The sequence below is a fragment of the Teleopsis dalmanni genome, chromosome X, assembly GCF_002237135.1.
Source record: "Teleopsis dalmanni isolate 2A chromosome X, ASM223713v2, whole genome shotgun sequence".
Classification (NCBI taxonomy): domain Eukaryota; kingdom Metazoa; phylum Arthropoda; class Insecta; order Diptera; family Diopsidae; genus Teleopsis; species Teleopsis dalmanni.
Genome location: NC_051848.1, coordinates 40,993,368 through 41,020,886, shown reverse-complemented (window position 1 = coordinate 41,020,886; position 27,519 = coordinate 40,993,368). Strand labels below are relative to the sequence as shown.

The 27,519-nt window shown below is 32.5% G+C and overlaps 2 protein-coding genes across 2 annotated transcripts; one reads left to right on the top strand and one right to left on the bottom strand.

Moving 5' to 3' along the window:
* Positions 1-295: 295 nt before the first annotated feature.
* LOC119688333 lies at positions 296-7,375 on the bottom strand. Its single transcript, XM_038103011.1, has 4 exons — positions 7,178-7,375; positions 3,444-3,594; positions 621-3,353; positions 296-447 (listed from the first exon to the last, which is right to left on the bottom strand). Exons 1-4 carry the CDS (start codon positions 7,373-7,375, stop codon positions 296-298), a joined length of 3,234 nt encoding a protein of 1,077 aa, XP_037958939.1.
* Positions 7,376-11,331: 3,956 nt separating this feature from the next.
* LOC119688332 lies at positions 11,332-27,215 on the top strand. Its single transcript, XM_038103010.1, has 9 exons — positions 11,332-11,349; positions 11,597-12,391; positions 21,198-21,363; positions 21,442-21,539; positions 21,599-21,993; positions 22,057-23,287; positions 24,658-24,798; positions 26,158-26,348; positions 26,410-27,215. Exons 1-9 carry the CDS (start codon positions 11,332-11,334, stop codon positions 27,065-27,067), a joined length of 3,693 nt encoding a protein of 1,230 aa, XP_037958938.1. The 3' UTR covers positions 27,068-27,215.
* Positions 27,216-27,519: the final 304 nt, after the last annotated feature.

Genomic DNA, 27,519 nt, shown 5'->3' with positions numbered 1-27,519 from the left:
TTGTAGCTGAATAGGTTGGAGGGTACATTCTCCGTTCTTCAATTTATTCTTGGTTACATGATAAAAACGCTGTACCTGCGCTATTACTCGTAGCATCTTAGTGTATGAACTATATCTTGACAATACCTGTAATACGTAGTTGTCTTCATTTGTGTTAACGAATACAACCTTTCGCGTCTCTTTATTGACTTCTTCCATATCCAGGTTGTGACATTTCAAATGCGGCCAGTATTTATCAGCGAGTAACAAAAATTCCGGCCCCGTAAACCAACAAGACTCTGATAATTGGCGGATGTTACAGCCGCGCGACACAACATCTGCCGGGTTGGATTGGGTAGGAACGTGTCTCCATTGCCCATTTGCGGTAATATCTTGAATTTCCGCTACTCGATTGCCAACGAATGCAGACAGGGTTGATGAGTGCTGCTTCAACCAATGTAATACAATCTGTGAATCAGTCCAAAAAAACGTTTCACCCTTAAATTGCGCAAATATTGGTTGGACCTTCTGATACAGTTTGGCAAGAAGTAAGGCACCACAGAGTTCTAGTTTAGGTAGCGACTTCCGCTTTATAGGTGCCACACGGGATTTTGCAGTGAATAGCCTGACCGTCACCTTACCTGATGTGTTTTGTGATCGGAGAAATATACAGCAACCATATGCGCGTATTGAAGCGTCACAGAAACCGTGTACATCAACCTGTTGATAGTTTATGAATAGGCAGTATCTCGGCACCTTAACCGATGAAAGCGTTGTAAGATCTTGAATAAATGTTTTCCAAGCTGAGTGAAGATTTTGAGGGACTGACTCGTCCCAGTCCACACGCAAAAGCCACAATTCTTGCATCATAATTTTGGCTACGAGTATGATCGGTGCTAGTAATCCAAGCGGGTCGAATAATGAAGACGCAAGGGATAAGATGGTGCGTTTTGTTACAATATGACCTGGTTGCGCATTAAACGAAAATAGGAAAACATCTTGCATTTGGTGCCACTTGATGCCTAGAGCGCTGGTGACTGTATCTGTATCAAGATTCAAACTCTTTGTTGTAGTATCGCTGATGAAGTCATGATGGTTTGAATGCCATTTGTCAAGATCGAAGCAACCCTTCTGTAGAATGGCCGTTAACTGATGTCTGATATTGGTGAGTTGATCAATGGAATCTGCTCCACCTAAGAAGTCGTCGACAAAGAACGATGATTTAATGAGTGCAGCGCCTATTGGGTATTGTGTTTCAAATTTGTCCGCCAAATACTGCAAACTCCTGGTTGCTAGGAAAGGTGCTGATGCAGTACCATAAGTGACTGTATTCAACTCGTAAGTACTAACAGGATCGGACTCCGTATCTCGCCAAAAAATATATTGGAATTTTCGATCTGGTTCATCTATCAGTATCTGTCGGTACATCTTAACAATGTCAGCCGTCAAGGCATATCGGTGCAAACGAAATTGAAGTAGCAACAAATATAACTCCGGCTGAATTGTCGGGCCGACCAGTAGAATATCATTTAATGAACGTTGCGAAGTTGTTGGACATGACGCATCAAAAACCACCCTCAGCTTGGTCGAAGTGCTCGACGGTTTTAAAACACAATGATGAGGGATATAATAATGTGGTTCGTTGGTTTTCGGAGTCTCAACACGCGTCATGTGTCCGAGCTCTCGATATTGTTTCATGAATTCTTGATAGTCTTGCTTCAGTGCACGATTAGATGACAATCGCCGTTCTACAGAATAAAAACGGCGCAAGGCGATATTGTGTGTCAAACCAAGACAATCTGGTGAATCTTTGAATGGTAACCGAACGACAATTCTTTCCATCGCATTTTGGTGAACCGTTTCACGATATAATGACGCAACATGTGCTGGTGACCATGACTTTGAAGCCGATTGCACTTCCTCTATCTTCCACATCATTTCTAATTGATCGGAGACTGTATCTTCAACTGATAATAGGCATTTTGCTGCTGGTGATGCAAATGGCTGACCCTTGTACTTGCCAGATACAATCCATCCTAATAGTGTTTTTTGAAGTACTGGAAAATTTTCACCTAGTTTGATTTGACCGACAGACAAAATATCAAAGAAACTTTCAGCTCCAAGCAAGAGATCAACGCGCTTGGATTTAAAGAATTGCTCATCGGCGAGAGGTGTATTTGGTGGAACCTTCCACGACGATATATCGATTTCAGAACTTGGTTGATATGCGATGTGATTCGTAATACCAAAGTTTAAAGCAAGTTCAAGATTTGAATGACGAGATTTGATTGATGTGAGCGTCTGATACTTTATGTTGGTCAACGAACTACCAATACTGGAAACATGCAACCGATGTTTATGTTTTGCTAAACTAAGCTTCTTTGAAAACTTCTCCGTTATGAAGTTGACCTGAGAGCATGAATCAAGTAAGGCTCTACCCACTTGATAACTTCCCGATGAATCCTTCACTAAAACCAATGCAGTGGCTAGAATTATTTGCTCGGCCGATGACATATTAAGATGGGAATGGCTGGCAACGTTGTCGTTGGGCATAGCAGCGTGTTCTGTGCGTCGTGATGATCCCGCGCTCTTAATATTCGTTGGCAATTGCGAATGATGCAAGAGAGTGTGATGTGGCTTTGCGCAAACCTTACATTTAAACGTTGATGTGCAATTAACCACATGATGGCGTGGCGATAAGCAGTTTATGCAGAGTTTTAGGCTCTTCACCTTTTCAAACCTTTGAACCACCTCCAGTGCCTTAAAACGATGACAATTCTGTATTAGGTGTTCATTGCTAGAACAAAATGAGCAAGAATTGCTAGATGTAGATGCAACAAATGCGTATTGGTTTGAGCGTCTGTTAGTCTTGGAGTTAAGACTATTAGGTTTACGTTGTGATGATGACTGATTGCCGTTTCCACTGTCAAGTGATTCGAGAAACTGGCAATGTCTATCCAACAATTTTGAGCAATCTTCCCAACTGGGTAATGTGTCAAAGTTACGCGATTCATTCCATTTCCTACGTGTAATTGCGTCCGTTTTTTGCATGATTAGCGAGATAAGTAGAGCCTCACATATTTGTTTCTCTGTACCTAGCGAACAGAGTGAACCATACAAAGCGGATGCATTGTTTACCAGACTACGAAGTTGTTGGCTTGACTGACCCGATACTGCTGGTAGATCAAATAGTGTCGCGATATTTTCGGCGAAGATTAGGCTATTATTGTCATAGCGCGATTTAAGCCTATCCAGAGCCTTTGGATAGTTTTCATTCGAAATAGGAAATGCCTGTACTGTCTCTAGAGCTTGACCAGTAAGGCAGTTCAGTAAGTGATTAAATTTTTCAATATTTGTGAGGTATATTTCGCGATCTATGATTTGGAGAAACGAATTAATAAAATTGTTATAATCCGAGTACTTACCACTGAATGTAGGTAATTTTAACAGTGGTAATTTTTTACTTGAGGTGGGCATCATTGCTGTTACGTCTAGCACTGATGCATTGTGGGCCTCTTCCTGCAGTTGAGACATGATTAATACTTTGGTGGAAACGTATAGGTCTTCTAATTCATCTCTAGCTGAGTCAGTTGCATCTAATTTCTCGATCAACGTCTGAAAAGCTAAGATTTGTTTAAAATATGATTCTAAAATACCTAGTCGACATTTCAGTTCTGGTTGTGAGAGCGAATTACTCTTTCCCTTGACGAACGCCTTGATTCTTGAAATACTCGCTTTCGTCGAGGCTCGCTGTTGTTTTAGTTCTGACAGTTCTGCCGTAGTGGTTGGCTCTGCCGTTGCCATTGAAACAGTTGTAGATACTTGAGAACAGCAAAGGATTTGACGAAGTCGAAAAGTCACAATAGCAACAGTGAGCTTTCCGAAATTGAACTGCTCTTACGGTGGTTGTTGTCAGACGCGACGTTGACGAACCCGTACACTTACTGATTGGAAGCAAATATTAACCAGTAATCAACAAGTAAGTTAACTTGTTGTTGTTGTTGTAATTGTTCAGCGTGACCTTGATGCGGACACGAGGTTCTATTTGGCGCTTAGCAGAACCTAAGCCGAGAACCATAGAATGCACAATAGTACACACGTACGATAGTATATAGTATATATGTACAGATGTAGGATATTATTAAAGTTAGCACACTTTAGATATATAACCGTTTAGGAGCAATACTCACACGAGCACATTATGGTTACAAATTAACCAAAAACAATAAAAGCGAAAGTATGTACAATCAACAAGTAAAGGTATCTTGTTGTTGTTATTTTAACTGTCGAGCACGACCTTGATGCGGACACGAGATTCTATTTTGAGGTTAGCGGACCTAAACCGAGAACCACCAATTGCACAAGAGTATATACGTACGATAGTACATATGTAATATATGTATAGATGTACGATATATTATAATGGTTAGCACACGTTAGCTATATAGCTGGTTAGAAAAAGTATTCACACGCGCACATTATGGTTACAAATTAACCAAAAACAATAAAAGCGAAAGTATATACAATCAACAAGTAAAGGTAGCTTGTTGTTGTTATTTTAAATGTCGAGCACGACCTTGATGCGGACACGAGGTTCTGATTTGAGGTTAGCGGACCTAAACCGAGAACCACCAATTGCACAAGAGTATATACGTACGATAGTACATAGGTAATATATATATAGATGTACGATATATTATAATGGTTAGCACGCGTTAGCTATATAACTGGTTAGAAGAAATATTCACACGCGCACTTTAATGGTTACAAATTAACCAAAAACAATAACAGCGAAAGTATGTACAATCAACAAGTAAAGGTATCTTGTTGTTGTAATGTCGAGCGCGATCTTGATGCGGACACGAGGTTCTGGTTTGAGGTTAGCGGACCTAAACCGAGAACCACCAATTGCACAATAGTATATACGTTCGACAGTCCACAGAATAGCCGTGTGGAAGAAATGCACACACGCGTACACTAATGATTACAAACTTAAAGAAAAAATGATTACCACACGTGGGTAATATTTAGATTTTTTAACAAATTGGAGATTAATAACCACTATTAAAATTGCAAAAAGTCCTGTCACGGTCGCCAATGTAAATTATAAGCGTTTTTATAATTGGGTTTTATGATCTTTATTTCAATTTCTTTAACACAATGTAAATTATAAACGTTTTTATAATTGGGTTTGATTTCATTTAGTTTATACAATTGAACTTATACAATTTCGGTTATTGATTGTTTAATCACTTTTTTATGTGCACCCGTGTGTTGACACGTTCGCGATCGAAAAACAAGAGACAGAATCAAACCAACGGAGTTTACTTGTAGCCAAAAAATATAACAATAAAATTTGCTCATCTCGAGCGCAAAAAACAAAAGGCAATAAAACAAGACTTAGAACCGTTGGTTTGATTACATCTTATACAGGGTTAGTTAGATAAATTAATTAACCATATATTAACCATATAAAATATTATATATATATATGAATTATATAATATATTAATTATAATAATTTAATTATACAATATGATTTACAATAGATTAAAATATAATAAATTATAATATATAAATCATATAACACATCAATTAATAATTCTACAGAATCCTACAATATTAACAATTTGACTTTAACCGCTCTAACAATTACAATGCAAAACAATGCACCTGTTCACTCATCGACTGTAACCATGGCCAATAGAAGTCTTCAGTGACTTGAAAAAATATATTGACATTGAAGACGTTAACAAAAAACACTATTTGAGGAGTTCTACTTCGAACTATATTTTAATGTATTATATTCACATTAACAGATTTCCTAACGTCCACAATTTGCTGCGAGATATAAATATAATATGTATAGTAAGCAAATATATATATATTTATAAATATACGTATATACATCCTCTGAAACATAGTGCCGAATGAACTGCTAATAAAACTGCGAACGAAGAGCTGCGAAACTATTGCTTATTCGAATGATATTGCAATGATGGTCACCGGAAAATGTGCTACCACTCTTAGAGATATTCTACAAAACGGTTTTAATATCTTAAACAAATAGACACAAAAATGCGGCTTTGACCCCTTAATTCCAACAAAACCAAGATCGTAGTTTTCATCAGAAAGCATACGGTTTCAAATCTTTCTCCACACTCTTTGTGAGTTATTATAATACATTTTAAAAAGGAAACTAAATTTCTAAGTATTGTTTTCGACGGGAAACTGATATGGAAGCAAAACACCTTAGAGCATGCTAGGAAAGCCAATATAGCGCTCCTCTTATGCCAAAAGGCTTTTCGTAAGTAGTGGGAACTGCAAACACGGATCACTCAATGGCTTTAAACAGCTGTCATTAGACCTGCACTGCTGTATGGCATCACGGTATGATAGATAGCTCTCGACAAATCTTCGTACTTTGTGACAGCTTCATCTGCTCTTAGACTCAAAGCTACCTCACAATAAAAAGTCAGTGAAACCTTCGTTCTTGACCTTTTCAATTTTACTCCTTACAATATTGACTACATTTATTTCCTTTAAAAAATTCAGTGTCGAATTTTCGTCAAGAGATTTATGGACGTCAGGTGGTTTCTCTTTAGGTGACGGATTGTCCAGTTTTAATGACGGATCCAAAACAAGTAGTGGTGCAGGCAGTGGAGTTTTCTCATAGAAACTGAATAAATCTTCCTACTTTAGGTTCCGGATCGTTTTAAGCACTTTGAGCTTCGTCAAACGTTTTAGGTGGTTTTAATCACTGAATTTTTCCTCCATATACGGTAATATAATTGGCCAATATGCCTAAGTGGAATCCCTAGGGAACGCTGGTATAACCTAACCTAAGTTTTTAGAATATACCATTGTTAAGATCTCGTATCGACATTTCATCTTTTAACGTATTATGTTTTTTTGAATATCCTGTATATCGGTAAATATTGATAATGGATCCCACTTTCCCGTATGAGTTTTTTTGAGTAACCTGTACATCGGTAAATTTTGATAATGGATCCCACTTTCCTGTACGAGTTGTCTTGAATAACCTGTAACCTGTATACCTTCTTGTACGAGTTTTTTTGAATAACCTGTACATCGGTAAATATTGATAATGTACCCTACCTTCCTGTACGTGTTTTCTTGTACATCGGTAAATATTGATAATTGACCCCACCTTTCTGTACGATTTTTTTTGAATAACCTGTACATCGGTAAATATTGATAATGGATCCCACTTTCCTGTACGAGTTTTCTTGAATAACCTGTACATCGGTAAATATTGATAATGGGTCCCACCTTCGGGTACGAGTTTCTTCATTTCTTGAACAGTGGAATCATCTCGAAACTTAACGACACATTCCCAAAGAATATCTTGAATGTACGTACATGACGCATGCATAGTTCTCATTGTTAAGAACCGCAGAGGACAATTATTAAATAGAATAATATTTTTTGCTTTCCCTTTGTTACACACCCACTTCAACACATACTGCATCGTAAAATATTATTTGTGAGCATCTAATTAAAAATTCCAAGCCAAGTAAGCATTTAAACATTTTTTTGTATATGTGAAGTTATTTAAATAACAATTCGTCCTTTGCAAATTGAAATGAAAATGGAAGTGTACGAATTTTGAGCATATAAACGGAAATTCCTATGAGAACATCACATACACGCACTTATAACTGTTCCAAATACACATAAATATTTATATAAAAACGAATTCTAATAAAAATAACTGGCGACATTGCGGCGCTAACAGTTATTTCCTCTTCCTCCACTTCCTCCACTTCCTCCACATCCTCCTCAACAATTCAGCAATTCAACAGTGCAACTTCAACTGAATAGGATTGGATTATTTTTGACTATGACGAGATTTTGTACTCACAATCGCTTTGCAAGGATGTGCATTAAAATATGAAAAATTTCAAGCCACAGGAATGTAAACCATAATATCCTTACACACTCCACTACATAATCAAACAGTTCCTATGTTCACGGAGTTTTTCTTTCTCCTTTGCGAATTGCATCCCTTTGGGTTGTTTAATTAACTAATAAATTTAACTACATCCTTAACGCGTAAGTGCGGTGAAATGAAAATTAAAAGTCCTTCTCGGTTCGATATTTATTTACCATTACTATTACTAAATAATATGCGTTCATATATATTAGATACCAGGAATATTGTGCAGGACCAGGACTCTGTTTAATTGGCATTCATAAGCCTGTGTTTACTTTTAGTGGAATTTATTCATACTCGTCTACACGTACAAATAAATACTTAATTAAACTGCTGTACTTAAACGCAATTTAATCATTTATTTTTAGATAAAATATAATGGGCTTTAATTGAATAATTTAGTATTTGAACACTTAAGTATACACACATATATGTTAATTGTTAATAAAATCAGAAAATACGTTTCGCATATGAAATGGAAATGTTCACGTATCCATGATAATGAACAAGCCTCCCGTGCTCATTTCATATAAAAATTGTTGATTATTTGAATATTCATTATTTTTTTTTTGTAGAATAATAATAAGTTAATAAGTTGTCATATCCTAAATTTTTTTTTTTTGATATTATAAAATATATCATATTTAAATCTTATTGTCTACTCATTTTATACGTATATAAAAAAGGCAATATGTCAATAAATTCGTTCTTTAATTATAATGAATGGTGATCAAATGATAGCTTTGCATCAAATATGAATATTCTGAAAAGACATCAGTGAAATCACAGGATAACCACAGGACTATCAAAAACACGCTGAAGAACTATATGAATATTCTGCAAAGACATTAGTGAAATCACAGAAAATTTCATGCGGTTAAGTAACGCTAGATTCTTAACAGCCAATTTTTCTTAGGACTTTAAGCGTAGAGTACAAAGTTCTTTTATCTTTATACACCATACTGTATAGTAATGCCAGTGCATCAAATATGAATATCCTTAAAAGACATAAGTGAAATCAGGATAATCATAGGACTATCAAAAACATGCTAAAGAACTATGTACTCTTATTAACTCTTTAGTTAAAAAATTTTCTTTTAGGACTAAACATTCACTCCTAAAACGATCAGATCGCCCTGCTGTAGGTCAAAACTAAACTTAATCGTTTAATATTATTGTCATTTATCTTGCAAGTTATGTCACTTCTTCCTCTAAGAACATAAGGTCCCCAAACCATCTGTCCACAGTGTAAGTGACTTTCTATCCTTTTCTAGTTCAATTATAAATAATTAGGGGCTCGTCGGATAAGAATTTTTTGTTATAGTTAAAGTCAAAACTAAACTGATTTTATATTTTATTTTTATTGTTACTACTCTTTCTCATTTATCTTGCAGCTTTTGTCACTTCTTCATTAAATCTTTAAACCATCTATTCACATGTGACTTTCTATTCTTTTCTAGTTCAAATATATATAATTAGGGGCTCGTCAGATAAGAATTTCTTGTTATAGTCAACTTGTATTATTATTATTATTGAGCACTTTTACTCTCTATTAACTGCGAGGTTTCTTTATAACCCCTTTCTACGCCTTAAATGGATTATTGTTTATCACTTCATCAGACTAATCAATAATTGACCTCAGAGTTATAGGCTCTCTGACATTCTGAGATTCAATAACTTGTGATTGCTATAATGTGACATAGTTTTTTAATGTATAAGTAAATAGTTTAAATATTTATTGTTAGTCTGCAAGAAGAGAGATTGAAATGAATATATCTGCTACCAGTCTATGTTCATAGTGTAATCCACTAGACTTTCAAATCAATTTTTATTTGCTAGCTTATTTTACTACTCATCATTTTTAGAGAAATACACTTATGTATATATATTAAGCGAAAATTAATCAGATTATTTAAGAAAATATATGAACAAATGCAAAGTCACTTTAATTATTTCATCAGAAAAATGAAAAAGAAATTATACGCATTAATGACTCGTATTATTATTATTATTATCGACTAAATTTGGCACTTTGTAAATCATTGCAAAAAGTGACCCTTAAACAAATAACAATTTCCAGTTAATACGCAAATCAACACTAATTTTATATCAAACTCCCATTCAATATCAAAAAATCAATACCAAATGATGCGCATAGATAGCACCCACAATCTCTATGAAAATAATGAACGTCATTAGCGAAAATATCATATCTCAAAGCTTATCAAGGATTGCCTAGTAACATTGACTTTTTTGATGTCGTCCCAATGTACATACATTCGTACAAAAGCATGTGTACCGAAAAGGACGAATATTAATAAAAAAATTAACGAAATTACTTTTATTCAAACTTATAAATATAAAACCGCAACCAGCCCCCTGCTTCGTAGCGCTTTAGTGGTTTCAACAGGGAAGACCGAATACAATTAAGTAGAGTGTATACGGGAGTTGGGATTGAATCGTCATTACAATGTCAAGCTGCCTTGTTGTGAAGAGAATATGGAATATAGCAAGTAAAGATATTTGTCATGGCATTCATTTTTAAGGTACAGTAAATAATATTTATAAATAAATTTCTTAAAGATTTTTTCAATATTCGAGATATACGAGAACATCTAACTTAAAATTAAAAATTTAATTAATATTCTTATAGTCTATAAAAAGTCTATTATTATATGGTAGTCTTTTTAATAATAAACTTCCAATACCATCTGGTGTTTTCTTAGCTGCATGAGAACTTAAAATGATAAGAAGACACAGAAATATTGTTGGAATGAAATTTTTTCATTATAATCTAGTAAATAACTTCATGGCATTTATTTTTTGAATATGATTTTTGACATATGTCTGCCACGGCTACGAATTACATGGCCCATTCGATCAGTCCAATTTTTGACTATTATTTTTAACGGCACTAAATGTGACCACGTGCCGTCAGCGTCAATGGATTCCAATGCTTCGATAGTTGCTGGGTTGTAAGTTATTGGCATAAACCAAAGACTTAACATAGACCCATAAACATAAGAAGTGATCGAAAGGCGTAGAATCACACGAACGAGAGTATCAGTTAATTTCGAAATAAATCGATTAACAATTAAGCTGTATTGCAAGTCTTTTTGCAACCAAATGTCAAATATTGTCGATGTTTAACTGATTAATTTTTGGATATTGTTGACAAAAATTCAGTCAGCATGGCTCAATAGCGCTCACCATTCACCGTAGCACCGTAACAACAGCTCCTTCCTCATTTCGGAAGAAATAAGGGCCGACGATGACGCCAGCGTGTAAAACGCACCAATTAGTCAATTTTAATGGATGTAATGATGATTCGTTAACGGCTTGAGGATTATCTTTGGTCCATATACGACAATTGTGCTTATTCACTAAAACTTAAAATGTACAATTTTTTGCGAGTAAAATCTAACTCTGAAGATTTTAAGAGCATTATTGTTGCTTCAAATGTTTTGTTCCATGAGTTGCGAGTATTTTTTTGCTGCTCTGAAAGAAAAAAAATACGGTTTTTGATAATACTTTAGTAAGTGAAGTAAGGGATTTTGCTTATTTTTTCATTATCAGTACTGACTCTCCATACTTCAATATCTTTTTGACTAATATCTAAAATAAATAAAACTATTTAAATTTATAAATTATAAATTCAAGACTTCTTCTAAATCCACTTTTTTATTTATATATATATTTTCAGCGTATGAAGTTTACTTTCCAATGTCTGCAGTGAAAATGAATTTGCCTATAAATGAGAAATCGGAAAGTATTTTTTCAAAAATACCGCTTGGCCGTTTCCAGGTTTTAGCTGCTGTTAACAATAGTGCTGCGCCCGATTATATATATAGTATGGAAACGAATAGTTTATTATATATAAATAACGAAACGGCTGAGATATTCATGAGAAGTGGCTACCATAGTCTTAGTGAGAAGACCAAATTTTTAATAACTGCCATACCAAAAAGCAGAGCAATGGGCAACAAGATGGCGCACATGTCACTTGAAATAAATCCGCAAACTCAAGATGAGTATTGCCAAAATTTAGAAAATATTTGCTTTTGGACAGAAGCTCATTATACTATTTTGGAAGATGCAAATAAAAGTATGGAGGAGTTTTTACCTGTGCTGGTTGGATTGTTAAATCCACTTGCTGCACAGTATCTCTGCGTGAATTGGCAGTTAAGATACACGCTGGAAAATGGTAGTGACTACTTTGCTTTGAAGAATAATCTTATTTATACCAAAATTCCATTGGATCATGAATCTTTGAATGTTACCGAAACTAGCAACCTGACGGTTGTAGTTATTTGCATGGTCAAGACCCAACCGGATGTTGTGACTGAATTTCAAAAAATGCTAAATATTACAATAGTGGATCGTAATGACAATGGACCAGAGCTACAATATAATAAAACATATCATTATAATTTGGAAGATCCACATTTTAGAATGGTAAGTTGATCAAATTTAAACATTTCCTATTAAAATTTAATTTATTGATTATTTCTATATTTGTTCATTCGTTTGGCAATGAAAAGTTTCAGGATTTTATTCAGTGATTTCGTGGTCATTAAGAAAGTTTGTTGTGATTAGTATTATGTAGTCATTTATATGGCATGTCTGTGTTCAACAGTCCGCATGTCTGCGACTATTTGTCTGCTCGAATAAGTTGAGGCTTCTGTTCGTTCTGTCAGCGTCTTTTTGTCTGCTAGGGAGCTTGGGAGCTTGGGAGCTTTGCGCTTCAAATTGGACTTTGAATGCTTTTTAATAAATGAACTGGCTGCACGCAATCGTCATATCCTGCGTTTTCCTATATACAAATGTTTTTTTGTTAGGTAATTAGAGCGTCTACATTCGTTTCAGTTTTGCTAATTTATTGTTTTATCACTCTCCCTCAAAATTCACATATCGCATATGACTAAAATATAAGGAAATAACAAGACGCTTTAATTTTTGAAAGAAAAGATGGTAGACACTTACTAACACAATCGGGAAAGTACAATATGGAGACGAACTGGATAAGATTATTACTTTAATATTTTCATGTAACTAATCTATGTAACATAAAGAGTACAAAAGGAAAACTTAAATCTATGTCTAGATAATCCTATTAGTTTTGTTTTTGTGATTCACGCTATGGAACTACTACTGAAATTTTATTTGAAAAAATTTTGAAAGTTATTCAATGTATTATCAACATAAACTAATCGAAATATTGTAGAATATTTTATATAATTATAAAACAGAATATTTTACAAGAAAAAGTAGTAGTTTATTTCAAATATGATTTTGTACTAAGAATTTGCGGATAACCATTTGAATACCTTTATGTGTTTTAATAAATAATTAAATCACATAAAAGACTTAATCGTGTCGGTATCCTACAGGTCTATAGGTAGACCAACTGTGCCTACTATTTTACTTACTTAATTGGCCATTACAGACATGAGTCGTCCTTGGCCTACTACTTTGCTATTATTAAATCTGCGTATAGCTTTAAAGGTACGTGGTAAAATTTCAACACCATCGTTTAGAATTGAGAACTTTAAGTCTACTGCTTCAGAAGTATAGTTGGCATTATTATCGTCACATAGCAGTTTGAACATATCTGGTATATATATTTTTAGTGCACTTGCAAACCGTAACCGGACTCGAGTATTTATTCTTGCTTGAGGCTTAGGTTAGGTTAGATTAGGTTAAGTGACAGTTCGGCAAGTTGACAAACTACCTTTAATTCTACGGGTTCAATGTGATACTACTACTTAGTAGCTTTATTTATAAATATAAAATTAAATAAATATTAATCAGCATTACTACATATATATATAGTTTATAGCAGTGACAATTTTGCCGTCTGCCGAAGGTTGGGTTTGATGTTCTCATTACAACATCCCATAAAATAGTATGTAATATCTTTAATAATATGATACTAACATTATACTAACATTTATATAATATGACATAATAGTATGTAAGATCTTTTAAGCTTTAATTACAATAACTTTTAAAAATTACCATTCACAAATTTTTTGTGTAATTTAACACGTTTTTAATAAATTCAGTTAATAGGCCCCAAATCAGACCATTTAGAATTTGTGGTGTTTTTTCAAATATAAACAAAAGTAAGGAACCACATTCGTAGTCCAGTTTTTGGCATTCATTGACTAAATGAATTACATTTTTTCTCGTTTTAATGACTTTCGTTCAGAACGTAATACAGGTGTAAAGGGTTTTAAAGATTATTCAAATCATTTCTACTTCTGTAACTGTAACTGTTACTATAAGTAACGTTCGAGGTGGTTTTTTTCCCTTGCCCTTTCTATAAAATTTCTCCATTAGTGAATGCTTCTATAATTATATTTTTCTATTACAGTTTTCATAGCTAGATCGCACATATTTTTGTAAGTCTAATATAGTTTATTAGTATTTCTTCCGTTATCTTCTACTAGTACACATAGTACATATGTCCATATTTAAAATTGTTATACATAGATTGTTTTCTGGAGCAAAGGAACTTTTATCACAAATTCTTCACTTCTGCGGTAGTATGGTCATTGCTGCCGTTATTCGATTACTTATATTCATCTTTTTTGTCTGTTGATTTTATGGTGAAAAGTCAAAAATGACAAATTTTCAACAACAACGATGTTGTTTTGTGTATCATAGGACTTGTTTGCATATATTAAGTTTATTTAAAGGATGGGTGAGATAACATAGACTATCTAATCTATCTAATAAAAATGACTTACTTAAAATTTAATATTTATAAAATAATTATTAATTTATCATATAGTAATTTGTATGAAAAGCATATCAACAAAAAAAAAATAGTTCCATTCTTCAATGTCTGGTACAATTGCTTTTAAAATAATTCTGTAGAATTTTTATATCTTTTGTCAAGAACAAGAAATATATAGGCTAAGCTTATATATAAATGGATAAGTACAAAAATTAAACTGCTGCTAAGTTTTACTTTAAAATAATGAAGTTAATTGTAAAATAACTTTGACTTAAAATACTTTCTAGTATGTTTTCTGCAAGAACCTTGTTTGTTGCATGCATTTTTCATTTAACTATTATTCATTTAATATAATAATAATGTATATACAACCCTGTAACATATGTAATATTATTATAGTTAATTGCAAAGACACTGTTAAACCTCGTACGCCACTTTATGAAGAAGTATAAAGGTTTTGTCTACAGTTGTGTAGACAATCTTGTTAGCTTAAATAGGTTATGGAATGATGGAATTTATGGGATTCCATATAAAATTGAAAAATCTCAAGATTCAGATTACCTCAACCTAGTATAAAATGGAAAATAAATATATTAAATTGATTGTTAATTTAATTTTAACTAAACTTTATTTTATTTACTACTTAAGTCTTATATCGCAAAAACAACAAAAAATGTTTAAAAGTTAGAAGGATTCGAATAGAAATGAAAAGGCAATAACAAAAATCTTTAAGTAATATATAGAAGTTTGGCTGACTGGAATACGCTGTTTTGAGTATTGCCAAATACTCATCATCAGTGGTGTTAGGATATATTCAAATTATTTATTCGAAAATATTATTTGTATCTTTTTCTTATTCATTATTAAGAAGTTATATATTTCATTTTTATTGAAAATTATTTTTCCAAATTTTTTTCTTTGATATACAAAATTTTAAAGCTAAAATAAATTTTTTCCATCGCAAAATCCTGGTAATTAAGCAAAGCGTAAGAAGTACTGATATAAATTCGTTGCTTTTTTAATTATTATTATAAATTATTTTTTTTGTCCATTTTCCTTTTAATTTTAAAGCCAAAAAAAAAAAACAATTTCATTGCCGATTCCCGTAGGACCACTAAGCTGCCAGTAATTAAACACAATTCGCAAGTTGTGGCAATTCTGAACACTTTCACCGCATTTGTCGCCTACTGCCAAGCCTACTCCAAAAATATTTCATCATTAACTTAATTCAATGTAGGTTAAATAGAATGCAAATTATGCAAAAATTCGTATTTCAAAACTTCCAAGACCATTAAATTTTTTGTTTACCAACCTACAGCCGCCCCTTTTTAATAATGTTGTATCTGTAATTTGATACGTGGGAAAAGGCTAAACGAAAAATTTTATTTTATATCAGATAATTGACATTTAATAATTATTTCCAATTTCAAGACAGGAACAATATTTTGAAAAATTGATAAATTTATATTTAAAAGGTCACACCGTTATCAATTAATTTTAAAATAAAATGAAATTAATTAAAAAATAATTGAATATACTATATAGGTATGGGTGGGGCACAATAGATCTTTCGGTTGCGGTGGAAATTTCCCCAGCATAATAATATATATGGCCCCGTTCTTTTTCAAACGGGGTGGCATCTGACCTAATCACATTCAATTTGGCAAAACATTTTTTATGAGTTCCCTTAATAAAATAAATAGATTTGTATATCGAAAAAAAATTTTTAAATTTTTTGTCCATGTTCTTTTGAGAATTTGCCTTTCGATTATATTTTAGGCTCTTTAAATGATAGACATATACAATTTTTTTACATTTAACATATAATTGCTTATATATTTTATAATTTCTGTTTATAACAAACAAAAAGTTCAAATTAAATACCAAAAAACGGTGAAAAATCGTCAAATGAGGTACATGGAAAATTATCTGATGGTCTCTCACTGCAACCAATTAACCAACCAAGCAATAAAACTATTAATCACTTATTTCTGATCTGGATTCATCGTTAAATTTTACTAGAAAATCGAAATTTTTAGCATGTCATTATTTCAGGCTTCTGCGAAATATATTAACATATATATAATATATAAGCATTCTATATATATAATATATTTAAAAAATATATTAAAAGAATATTTGTTTTTTAATATAAATTCAAAAGTGATCATATTTTCAAAACTACCGTAGAAAAAATCTTATGGATTATAAGAAACTGTATTTGGCCCTAAAAGCCTGCTTTAAAAAAGCTAACTTTATCATTCCGACTATCATTCCGCAATGGTTAATGACAGTCTATAATTAATAATTCTTAATTAATAATTATAATTCTATAATTAGCATTTTCTCTGAAGACTCGAAGCTATGTTTTGTTTTTACGAAGACTAAAACTTTTTTGGACTAGGAACTTTCCATATACCATATACCATATATATGTGGTATATATGTATTTAATATTAAAAACTGACCCATTTTCGTATTGCGAATTCTTCTTTCGTTTCTTGAACCAAAGTAAAATATTGTTTGAATAAAATTGGAAATTTTTTTATTATAATCTGGTAAATAATTTCATGGCATTTATTTTTGGAATATGATTTCCGGCATATGTCCGACGCGGTTACAAGTTACATGGTCCATTCGATCAATCCAATTTTTGACTATTTTTTTTAACGGTAATAAATGTGACCACATGGCGCCGGCGTCAATAGTGGCTTGAACATTGAACAGGGTTCCAATGCTTCGATACTTTCTGGGTTGCAAGTTGTTGGCATAAATCAAAGACTTAACATAGCCCAATGAAAAGTAATCGAGAGCCGTTAAATTGCACGATTGAGGAGATCAGCAAACTGGATCACTTTTGGAAATAAAATTTCGAAATATAATAAATCAATTGTTAAGCGCGCTATATTGTAAGTCTTTTTGGAACCATATGTCAAATATTGTCGATGTTTAACTGATTAATTTTTGGAAATTGTTGACAAAAACTCAGTCAGCATGGCTCAATAGCGCTCACCATTCACCGTAGCACCGTAACGGCAGCTCCTTCCTCATTTCGGAAGAAATAAGTACCGATAATGACGCCAGCGTATAAACCGCTCCAATTAGTCAATTTTAATGAATGTAATGATGATTCGTTAACGGCTTGAGGATTATCTTTGGTGCATGTACGACAATTTTGCTTATTATCGTAGTCATTTAACCAGTTAATGTTGAACGTAAAATGGACGAAATGTTCTATGAACTTCGCGAACAGATTTATTTTTTTCAAAGTAAGTTTCCACGACTTGGGAACGTTGTTCTAGCGTTTAACGATTCATAATGAATTGACAAACCATATTAAATATAATTATCAACACAGTTTGATATTTTATGCTATCAAATCATAGTTATTAATATCGACAGTTCAAAGGTAGCTAAAAAAAACACCCTATATTAACTATATGGGTTTGTATTATTTAATAGTGGTGTGGGTTAAACTATATAATATACTTTAACATTTCTTTAAATTTATTTTTGCATTTATTTAAAAGTGCTGTAATGAAGTTGGTCGTTGCTTCATTAATTCATTCATTTATTCATTCATTTATTGTACACTGAAGGCAACTTAACATTTGCCATTGTACGTTGCATTTCAAATTTACGTATATTTATATTAATTAAGTTATTTGAGTTGTCCTGAAAAACATTTCCCATAAGTAAAAGAGAAATTATAGCATTTGGCTGTTGAAATGAAGTGACCTTGCGTTTCATTTCTAAAAAATTATCTAAAAATATTAAGCGAATTCCCTTAAGGGACCTAACTATACTAATTATTAACATTAATTAATTAAATGTGGAATGTTCCACGGGTTCTCATGACTTTAAGAATTCTTCGCAAAATGTGCAATTAGCAAGAAAAATGTCACATTTAACCTAATTGCAAACAATTACAATGTAATCTATCAAAAGATACGCGCAGTACTCCTTACCATGTACGAGTAGGAATGAACGCATATACTTGTACAAATATTTATAATTGTTTACAAATATTAGTATGCTTTGTGCCGTGTGTTGAAAATAACCATTTCAGTCATCCTTCAAGTGTTTAGAGTTCATTTAGCATAAACAAGACCCTAATTATACCTAAACTAATGGCAGAGACATTCAGTTTTACGTCAATTCAAGTCCACCTTCCAATGTAGTTGTTATCTTAAATTGGTCATTTATAAAATTGTTTGGTACTGAGCTGACGGAACAGTACGTTCCTTTACTTGTTTTAATTAAATTAAATTGAAAATTTGCATCACTACCTTTTTATTTAGACTATAATTAAGACTGAAGTTATGTCATCGAATTAAAATAAAATTCAAGTTGAAATAAATCAGCAATATTAATGATAATTATCTGGTTGTGGAAGAACTTGAACTTTTTCTAGACACACGAGACGTATGTAAACCCCTTGACGAAAGCCCTTTGGTATTGCAAAACTAAACAAAGCAGTAAATCGAAAAAGATACGTCACAACAATGGGTTTCTTTCTACCAATTTGTAAGAACCATTAAAGAATATGCACAAGTAAATGGAAAAAAATATATCTTGATGAAATGTCAGAACTTGCCAAAAATCAAGTATCTTTCTACCACTTTGCGTGAAGAATGGAAAAATATACAAAAAGAAAATACTGGATTAATAAATACCCGGCCTAAGTAATAAAAACGCATTTTTTTGGGAAAATTATATTGTATGCTTCAATATAGTACCCTTTTAACTTGACACATCGAGTTCAACGATCTTTCAATATTCGGATACTTTTTAATAATACAGTTTATCAAGTCCTCGAAAATATACCTCAGTTTCCCATTCTACTTCATCATTCTATTTCATCATTTCCTTGGAGTCATCTTTTCAAGTGTGGAAACAGGTGATAGTAACTGGAGAATATGGTGATTGAGGAAGCAATTCGTACCGTGGTTCATTTCATTTTGCCATGGTTTTCGTTGACTTGTGAGCAGCTGCGTTAACCTGCAAAAATAAAAATTTTTTCTTCAACAAATATGGTCGTTTTTTCTTAATTTTCTCATTGAATCGATCCAATAATATGCAATACTAGTCGGTCAGTTATTGTGTTTCCTTTTTCCAAATAGTCTATGAAAATTATTCAACTTAAATCTCAAAATACGAAAGCCATTCTCGTCGACCCATTCTCTGACTTGTTATTTTCTCTCAGGTGTTAAGTGATGGAACCATGTTTCACCAATTATCACTACTCGACTCTACTCGTTCACAGTCAACTATATTGTGCATTAACATTTCGAAAGAATGTTTTGAATGCCAAAGTTGTCCTTTTGGGTCAATTGTGAGCAAACGCGGCACCCATACCCTTCTTGCCGAAAGTTTTGTTATATCTAAATATAATAATTATGTAAAATATTCGATACAAGTTCATATAATATGTTTGATATGTCTGCTATCTCACGCAATTTAATTTTTGGATCATCCAACAAAATATATATTTTCAGTTGTGACCACTTTTGGACGACCTGGACGTTTCAGTTGTGTCACTTATATTCAATGGATTTGTTATTTAACACTGACATATATAATCAATTATAGGTATTAGAGTAGAAGGTTGGTATTCTCTAAAAAAAATCAGAAGTTGTTAAACACTTTAGACTGTGTCTTTTAAATAAATTCGTTATTATTTGGACAACTTCATTTTGACTTGCCTTTCAGGCTGAAATTATTTATATTTTATAGCTAAATAACTAATGGTATTGAAGTTCATTTAAGTCATAGCTAGAATTATGCTTCATGTTCAAAACAGATTTCGTCGGAATTGGTTGTTTGTAGAGCTAGCTATTCGATACCACAAATAGACCTGATAAGTACAAACATACTGATACTAGCTTTTAAGTCATCTTGAGGCTTGTCCTGTGTACCACAGTTTAGGATTATAATAATTTCTATATTAGTGTTGGCATTTTCAGGGTATTACAAAAAAGCTATAATAGTAATGTTAATTTTTTCTCACCGAGAGTGACGCGTCTTAATGATAAAAAGAAACTATTTAACAGTTAGAAGGAGTCGAATAGCAAAAAAAAGATAAGAACAAAAATTTAGTTAGTTTATTGAAATTTGACTGACCATACAACGAAGTGGTCTTAGGAAATATTTGATTTTCTTTTTAATTACTTAATAATCCGTATATAATTGGTTGGATTGCAAGTGCCAGGCTTAGAACTCCTACCAGTCAAATTAGAAGAGATGATTAATCGTGTTTTTCCACAAGTAATAAAAGTTTTCTCATTGCAGAGAAATAATAACTTTTCTAAACTGCTCAGTAGTGCGTGGGTATCATAGAGAATGATTTCTGAATTTCCTTTTCCGTTATACAAAACTACAGGAATAAAATGATTTTTAATCTTGTTTGAACTTAAAAATCATTTATAAGAAGTAGAATATTATAAGTTGATAATAAAAATAATATTTTCTCAATGCTATTAATATAAAATATTTTCTTAAATTTAATTCTTGTTCTAGAACGAAATTATTGGAGATAAAATTATATTCATAGACAAAGACTCCGTTGAGACAAATTCCCATCAAACATATAAGATTTACAATGACACCAACGAAATTGTGCGCCCCGTTTGCAATGTCTATGAAACGGACCACACTGGAAAACGTCATTCAATAATCAGCTGTCGTAAGTAATTTTAAATCTATATCTTGTACTATGTTTAAGTATCCTACATAAATTAATCGAACCTTCTTACAAATTCAGAACTGGTATTTGCACGCAATGGGATATTGAGTGAGTCCCCATATTGTTTTGTTTTGGAAGCAAATGATAAGACAATTGATAGCAATACATCTACTAGCGTAAATAGAGTCATTTGTTATAAGTAATAAGTGAAACTAATTATGAATATACTTTATAGGCTCAAGCAAATATATGCTTGCATACGGATACAGAAAAAATTCACGAAACGGACCGTCCAAAAGCTTTAGCTTTACGTACCCGACAAAATCGCAAGACGACAAATATTATTAATTCTGATGAGTCAATATTATACTCTGATAGCAACAGTTATAGCAGAAATATATTACATACCATCTATTGTTCCTATCCAAAAGACGTATATGTGCAACGCACGGCAACTTCATACTATCGCGTAACACAACCGGATGAATTTATGGACTTATTACGATTAAAGCGACTGCGATTTGCTATTGCAGAGGACCGTAGTGGTGCTTTCGGCATAACACCGATTGGTGGTATTATTTATGTGAAAAATACAACTTCCCTGCAAACCGCTCAAGAGGAGGTCTATTTGTAAGTGCTTGCAAACTTAATATGTGACTTCGTAACTAACAAAATTTTATTAAATTTCTAAAGCTTGAACATTACTTGGCAGGACGCACATCAACGTTCTTTTGTTATTAACGTACACCTCTTACAGATTCAGTCAAAAGGTGCAGTTTGCGAACACAAGGTTAAGTCTCGCAGCCAAACCTGTGCCCAAATCAAATACCAAACTCAATGTGTCAAGTTTTGCGGTTTGGCAACAAATGGTGAGGGTTGCGTTTGGCGTGGCTCGAATGGTGGTTTTTTTGGACGTAACTTCGCTTCATGTGTACCGAATGTAACATTTTGTCCAGACAATATATGCGATCCATTAGAGACGATGAATACTTTTATATGTCCGCAGGATTGCACTCCAGGTAATAAAATTATGGGTCCACATTCAACAAATGAAAATAAGCTCGGTATACTCTCCGCATCGGGGACTTGTATATGCGAGGATAATGGAAAATGTTCATGCGCTCCACTTGATGATGAGCCTAAACTGAAACGTAAGCGGAAAAATGAAACAAAAACAGAGCTTCTGGAGAAACTTAAAAGCGATAAATCGACCAGTAATTATGAGAACGCCGATGAGCAAAATATCAATTTAGGTGGTTTTGTCTGTGGCAAATCCTGCTTAATTATTTCAATTACATGTCCATTAGTTTTTATAGTTCTTATAATATGTTTAATTATATCGCGACGTAATTTACTGCGAAAAACTTTGGGCAAAGAAACGCTTGCTACACAAAAGGGAACTGCAGGCTTGGGTGGTGATTGTGATGTTCGCAATGGTGATCTACCATTGATGGAGTTGGAGAACGGCTTTACTTTTGAGTCTAACGATACTATTTGGGAATTTGATCGTGAAAAACTTGTGTTAGACACTGTGTTGGGAGAGGGTGAATTCGGTAAAGTGGTTAAAGCATACGCTACAGATATTGCTGGCATAATCGGCATTACCACTGTTGCTGTAAAAATGTTGAAAACTGGTGCTAATTCTGTAGAGTATATGGCACTACTATCTGAGTTCCAACTGCTACAAGAAGTTTCACATCCAAATGTTATAAAACTGCTAGGTGCTTGCACTAAGGGAGAATCTCCAATGATTATAATTGAATATGCCCGTTATGGCTCTTTGCGTGGGTATTTACGCTTAAGTCGCAAAATTGAATCTGCAGGTGTGGACTTTACAGATGGTGTTGAACCCGTAACAGTTAAGAATATATTATCATTTGCTTGGCAAATATGCAAAGGAATGGCTTATTTAACGGAAATAAAGGTGAAAAGTTTTTTATATTTTAATATATATATGTATGTACAATATATAGTTTAATGTATATATGTGTCCTCTACGAATGTAATACAATTTTGTAATAAATCAGGCAAATTTTTAAAAACAAAACATGTGAATGCAAAAGAAACTTGTCTATTTGCAAAGCTTATTATGTCAGTATCCATTATTGGCTGAAGGAAAATTTAAAATTTTCGAGCCCATTTTTCTTACCGACCTGATAGAGCTGTCATGCTGCAAATCTTTGGGGCTTTGGTTAAATTGATAGAATTGTACGGTTGGTTCACTTTCACTTGAAATTGGTAGTCGTGTCTTTCTACGTTACCCTACGCTGACCTCTACTCTGAGTATGGTGTCACAACGGTCCATTATTTCAACTCTAGCGGATTTTGGGTAGAAGTTGCGGGCTTCAATTTCAACTTAACCTAATTTATTGTCAATATTAAAAAAGTTAAAAATAAAAGTTAGTAATCATCAGTAATTAATTTTGAACCAAATATCTTATTATGAATTTTTTATTCATTTACTAGTATATTTTTAATTATATTTATAAATTCTTATACTGATACAAGATTTTTTTTTGTCCAAGATATAAAAATTCTTATTTCAATAACACGAAATCTATTTTTAACAGCAAAAAGTAATAGATAATTTTTAAATTATAATTATAATTTTTAATCAGGTGAATTTCTTGGACTTATATAGTTGTTCGAATATTGTCATATCGCTATAACCCATGGATTTTTTAAATATATATCGGTTTTTAATGTCTGTATATAATTTACGCATTTTAAGTGATACACTCCTGTTAAATCCTGCTAAAATTGAAACGTATACGCACATGCTACACCACTTAGCCAACGTTGCACTTGATTTTAAATTTGACTTGATTTCCAGTCACATTCTCTGTGACTGCCCACCTTTGATCTGGGCCAGGAGGAGGTCACTGGGTCGAGAACTACTCTCCCATTCTGACATTTGGAGGTCCTTAACGGCTGACATTCTGGTTTTTATTCGGAAGGCAGAAGTGTTCTGTTTGGTTAGGGTCTCTTGCAGCACAAAATATAAAATATGGTCGCTCCGCTTCGTTGGCAGGTGGTACTCTGTTTATTTCTATTCTATTATTTCTATTCTAAGTTCAAATATAGTTGCAGTCTAGACATTATACTCGTATACGGACATTTAAAAACAATAAACATTTCTAAAGTCTACTTATAATGGATAGTTGACAATATCCAAAATAGTATGACATTTTCAATTGATTAAGAATTAATGCATATACTGAAATAATTTATAAAAATGTACTATAAAATATATAAAATGTACTATATGTATTAAAAAGTTTTTTATAATTGCAGTTGGTGCATCGTGATTTAGCGGCTCGCAATATACTTTTGGCTGATGGAAAAATTTGTAAGATTTCCGATTTCGGTTTAACACGTGATGTATATGAAGATGACGCTTATCTTAAGCGTTCCCGAGACCGAGTGCCAGTAAAAGTAAGTTTCAAAAATGTCAATAGTTATAATGGAAAGAGATTTTTTAGCTCAACTTCTTCAGTTGCTGTTTATAACTCATTTCTGTACGCTTTTAAAGTAATTTTTATATAATGTATATATTATAATATATATTTGTCTATTTATTTTGTACTTCCAATCAAAAATTTGATTTATTCTAAATTATGTGGTTTCATGAATTTTTCATAAGATTTCACTTTCATATACGACAGGTTGGGAAATGTGACTATTTATTGTCCAGACTTCACATCCATAATTAAGATTGAGTTAAACGAAAATATGATACATGAGTTTTCTTTTCCATGCGTAATATTATTTACGATTTCGTAAATTTAAAATATACACATAAGTTGTATTTAATTATATGTTCTTGAATTGCTATACATTCTCTTTAGCTCTATTAATAATGAAGAATTCAAGTCGAATTCATATGCAGTCTGAACTTTTTTCTTTACTGGACCGAATTTAATCTAAATCTAAAATCTTTCAATATAATATGCTCTGCAGATCTACATACAACATAGTTTAATACCAGGTTAAGGACATCTTCTTCTATGATCCCGTAGGTAACTTGAAGATGTCGATCAGTTGCTTTCTTTAAGAGCTTTAATTTTTATATTTTTTATGTAATTCCAAATAGCGTTGTTATTTTCATTATAATAACATTTTTATTTTTGAGAATAATCTCAATATTATCTTATCAAAGACGTCCAGGTAATCGTTTCATGATTAATATTATTTTAACTGTTTAATATGTTGTCTGTCTCATGGCAACTAGTATTTATTTTTCTTACACGTGATCATCCCTAGTTGATAAGCTTTAAGTCTTGATTTTCAATTTTCTAATACATTTGTTTGCCATTATTTTAGGTAATCCCTCTTTCCTACTCCACATTAGTATCTTAACCTTACTTTTCTCTACGGCCTTTGACAGTTTCTTTGATTTTTCCTTGGCATATTTATAATAAATTCTATCTTGCTTAATTTTTTTGTCGTACCGAATATTGTGTCTGCAGCTCTTCGATTATTGATTTTAGTAAGCTCACTATATAAGAGTCATTAATTATTTTACACAATATATGTTACTGAATTTTAAACATGTATTAAGAGTTTTTGTTGGACCTACAATCGTACTGTCAGTTTGCTAAAGCTACATATATCAAGAAAGCATTTGTGTATATAAAATTTATAATTGTATACTTTAAAAAATACAAAAGTTAGTATATATATACATTATATAAACCTTTTCGAAGATTAGGACAAATCATAAATTTAATCCGTAACTAGTTTATAATCATATTCACTCATACTAACAACTACTTTATTTTGTACCATTATCAGTGGATGGCACCTGAATCATTAGCCGATCATGTCTACACCACCAAATCGGATGTCTGGGCTTTCGGAGTATCTTGTTGGGAATTAATAACATTGGGTGCTTCACCTTATCCAGGTATACCGCCACAAAACTTATACCATTTACTCAAGTCGGGTTACCGTATGGAAAAACCAGAAAATTGCTCTGAAGAAGTGTAAGTATAACATTTAAAATTTAATATATATATACTATAATCAAAATTAACCATTTTTTAGATATACTATTGTGCGTACTTGTTGGACTGATGATCCGAACTCACGTCCTTCATTCAAATACTTAGCATCTCAATTTGAGAAATTGCTTGGCAACAATGCTAAATATATAGAACTAGAAACAAATGCAGTTTCTAATCCACTGTATTGTAGCGATGAAACAAAACTTTCCAATATGGCTGAAACAGACCTAACAAAACTCACAAATAATTTAGGTGAACCTGATTGTCTAGATCACTTATGGTGTTCACCAAAAATAAGTTACGATTTACCTGACGGCTCAAATAGTCGGGAGTTTTCGACTAATTTAAGCGCAGAGTTTCAACCACCACCTGGTTACGATATGCCACGTCCACTAATAGAAACTGCAACAACAGAGCAGGTCTTACGTTATGAGAACGACTTGCGATTTCCATTGAATATACGAAAATCTGTCTGCGCAAACAGCATTGGATCTAATTCCCAAAACTACGACAGCAAATGTGGTACTGAACATTATTCGGTTCCAGTTAAACGTGGACGTTCCTATATGGATATGACAAACAAAACTTTAATACCAGACAATTTAAATAGTGATGATTTCGAAAAGCATATAGCCAAAACAATCTCATTCCGATTCTCTAGTCTACTAAATCTTAAGGAGCAGGAAGATGTTATTTAAGTACAGAATAACCTTCAATAGACATTTTTAAGAACTGTTTCAGTTAATTGTTGATTAGTTTTAGTTTTTATTGTAAATGAAAAGATTGGTTCGTTTATACTAAACTTTCTAAGCATATACATGCTTAATTTATTTAAGTCTGCAAGAGATGCCAAAGATACTTTTTAACATACAAATTATTTCTTGCGATATACAATATAAGAACGAATTTAAAATTATTATTTTTAAATTCAAAAATATTTTAGTTAATAATTACATTTTTATTAAAATATTCAACCTCCAACATTTGTTAAAGTTTATAATTCTAAGGTTGTCCGATAAAAGAGACACATAAGATATAACTCTACCTACTCAACTTCCTACCTTCTGAACGTATACAACAAGGCAGCATAAATGAAATAATATATATTTATTTAAAAAAATATTTTTTTAATATTAGTTTATAAGTCTAA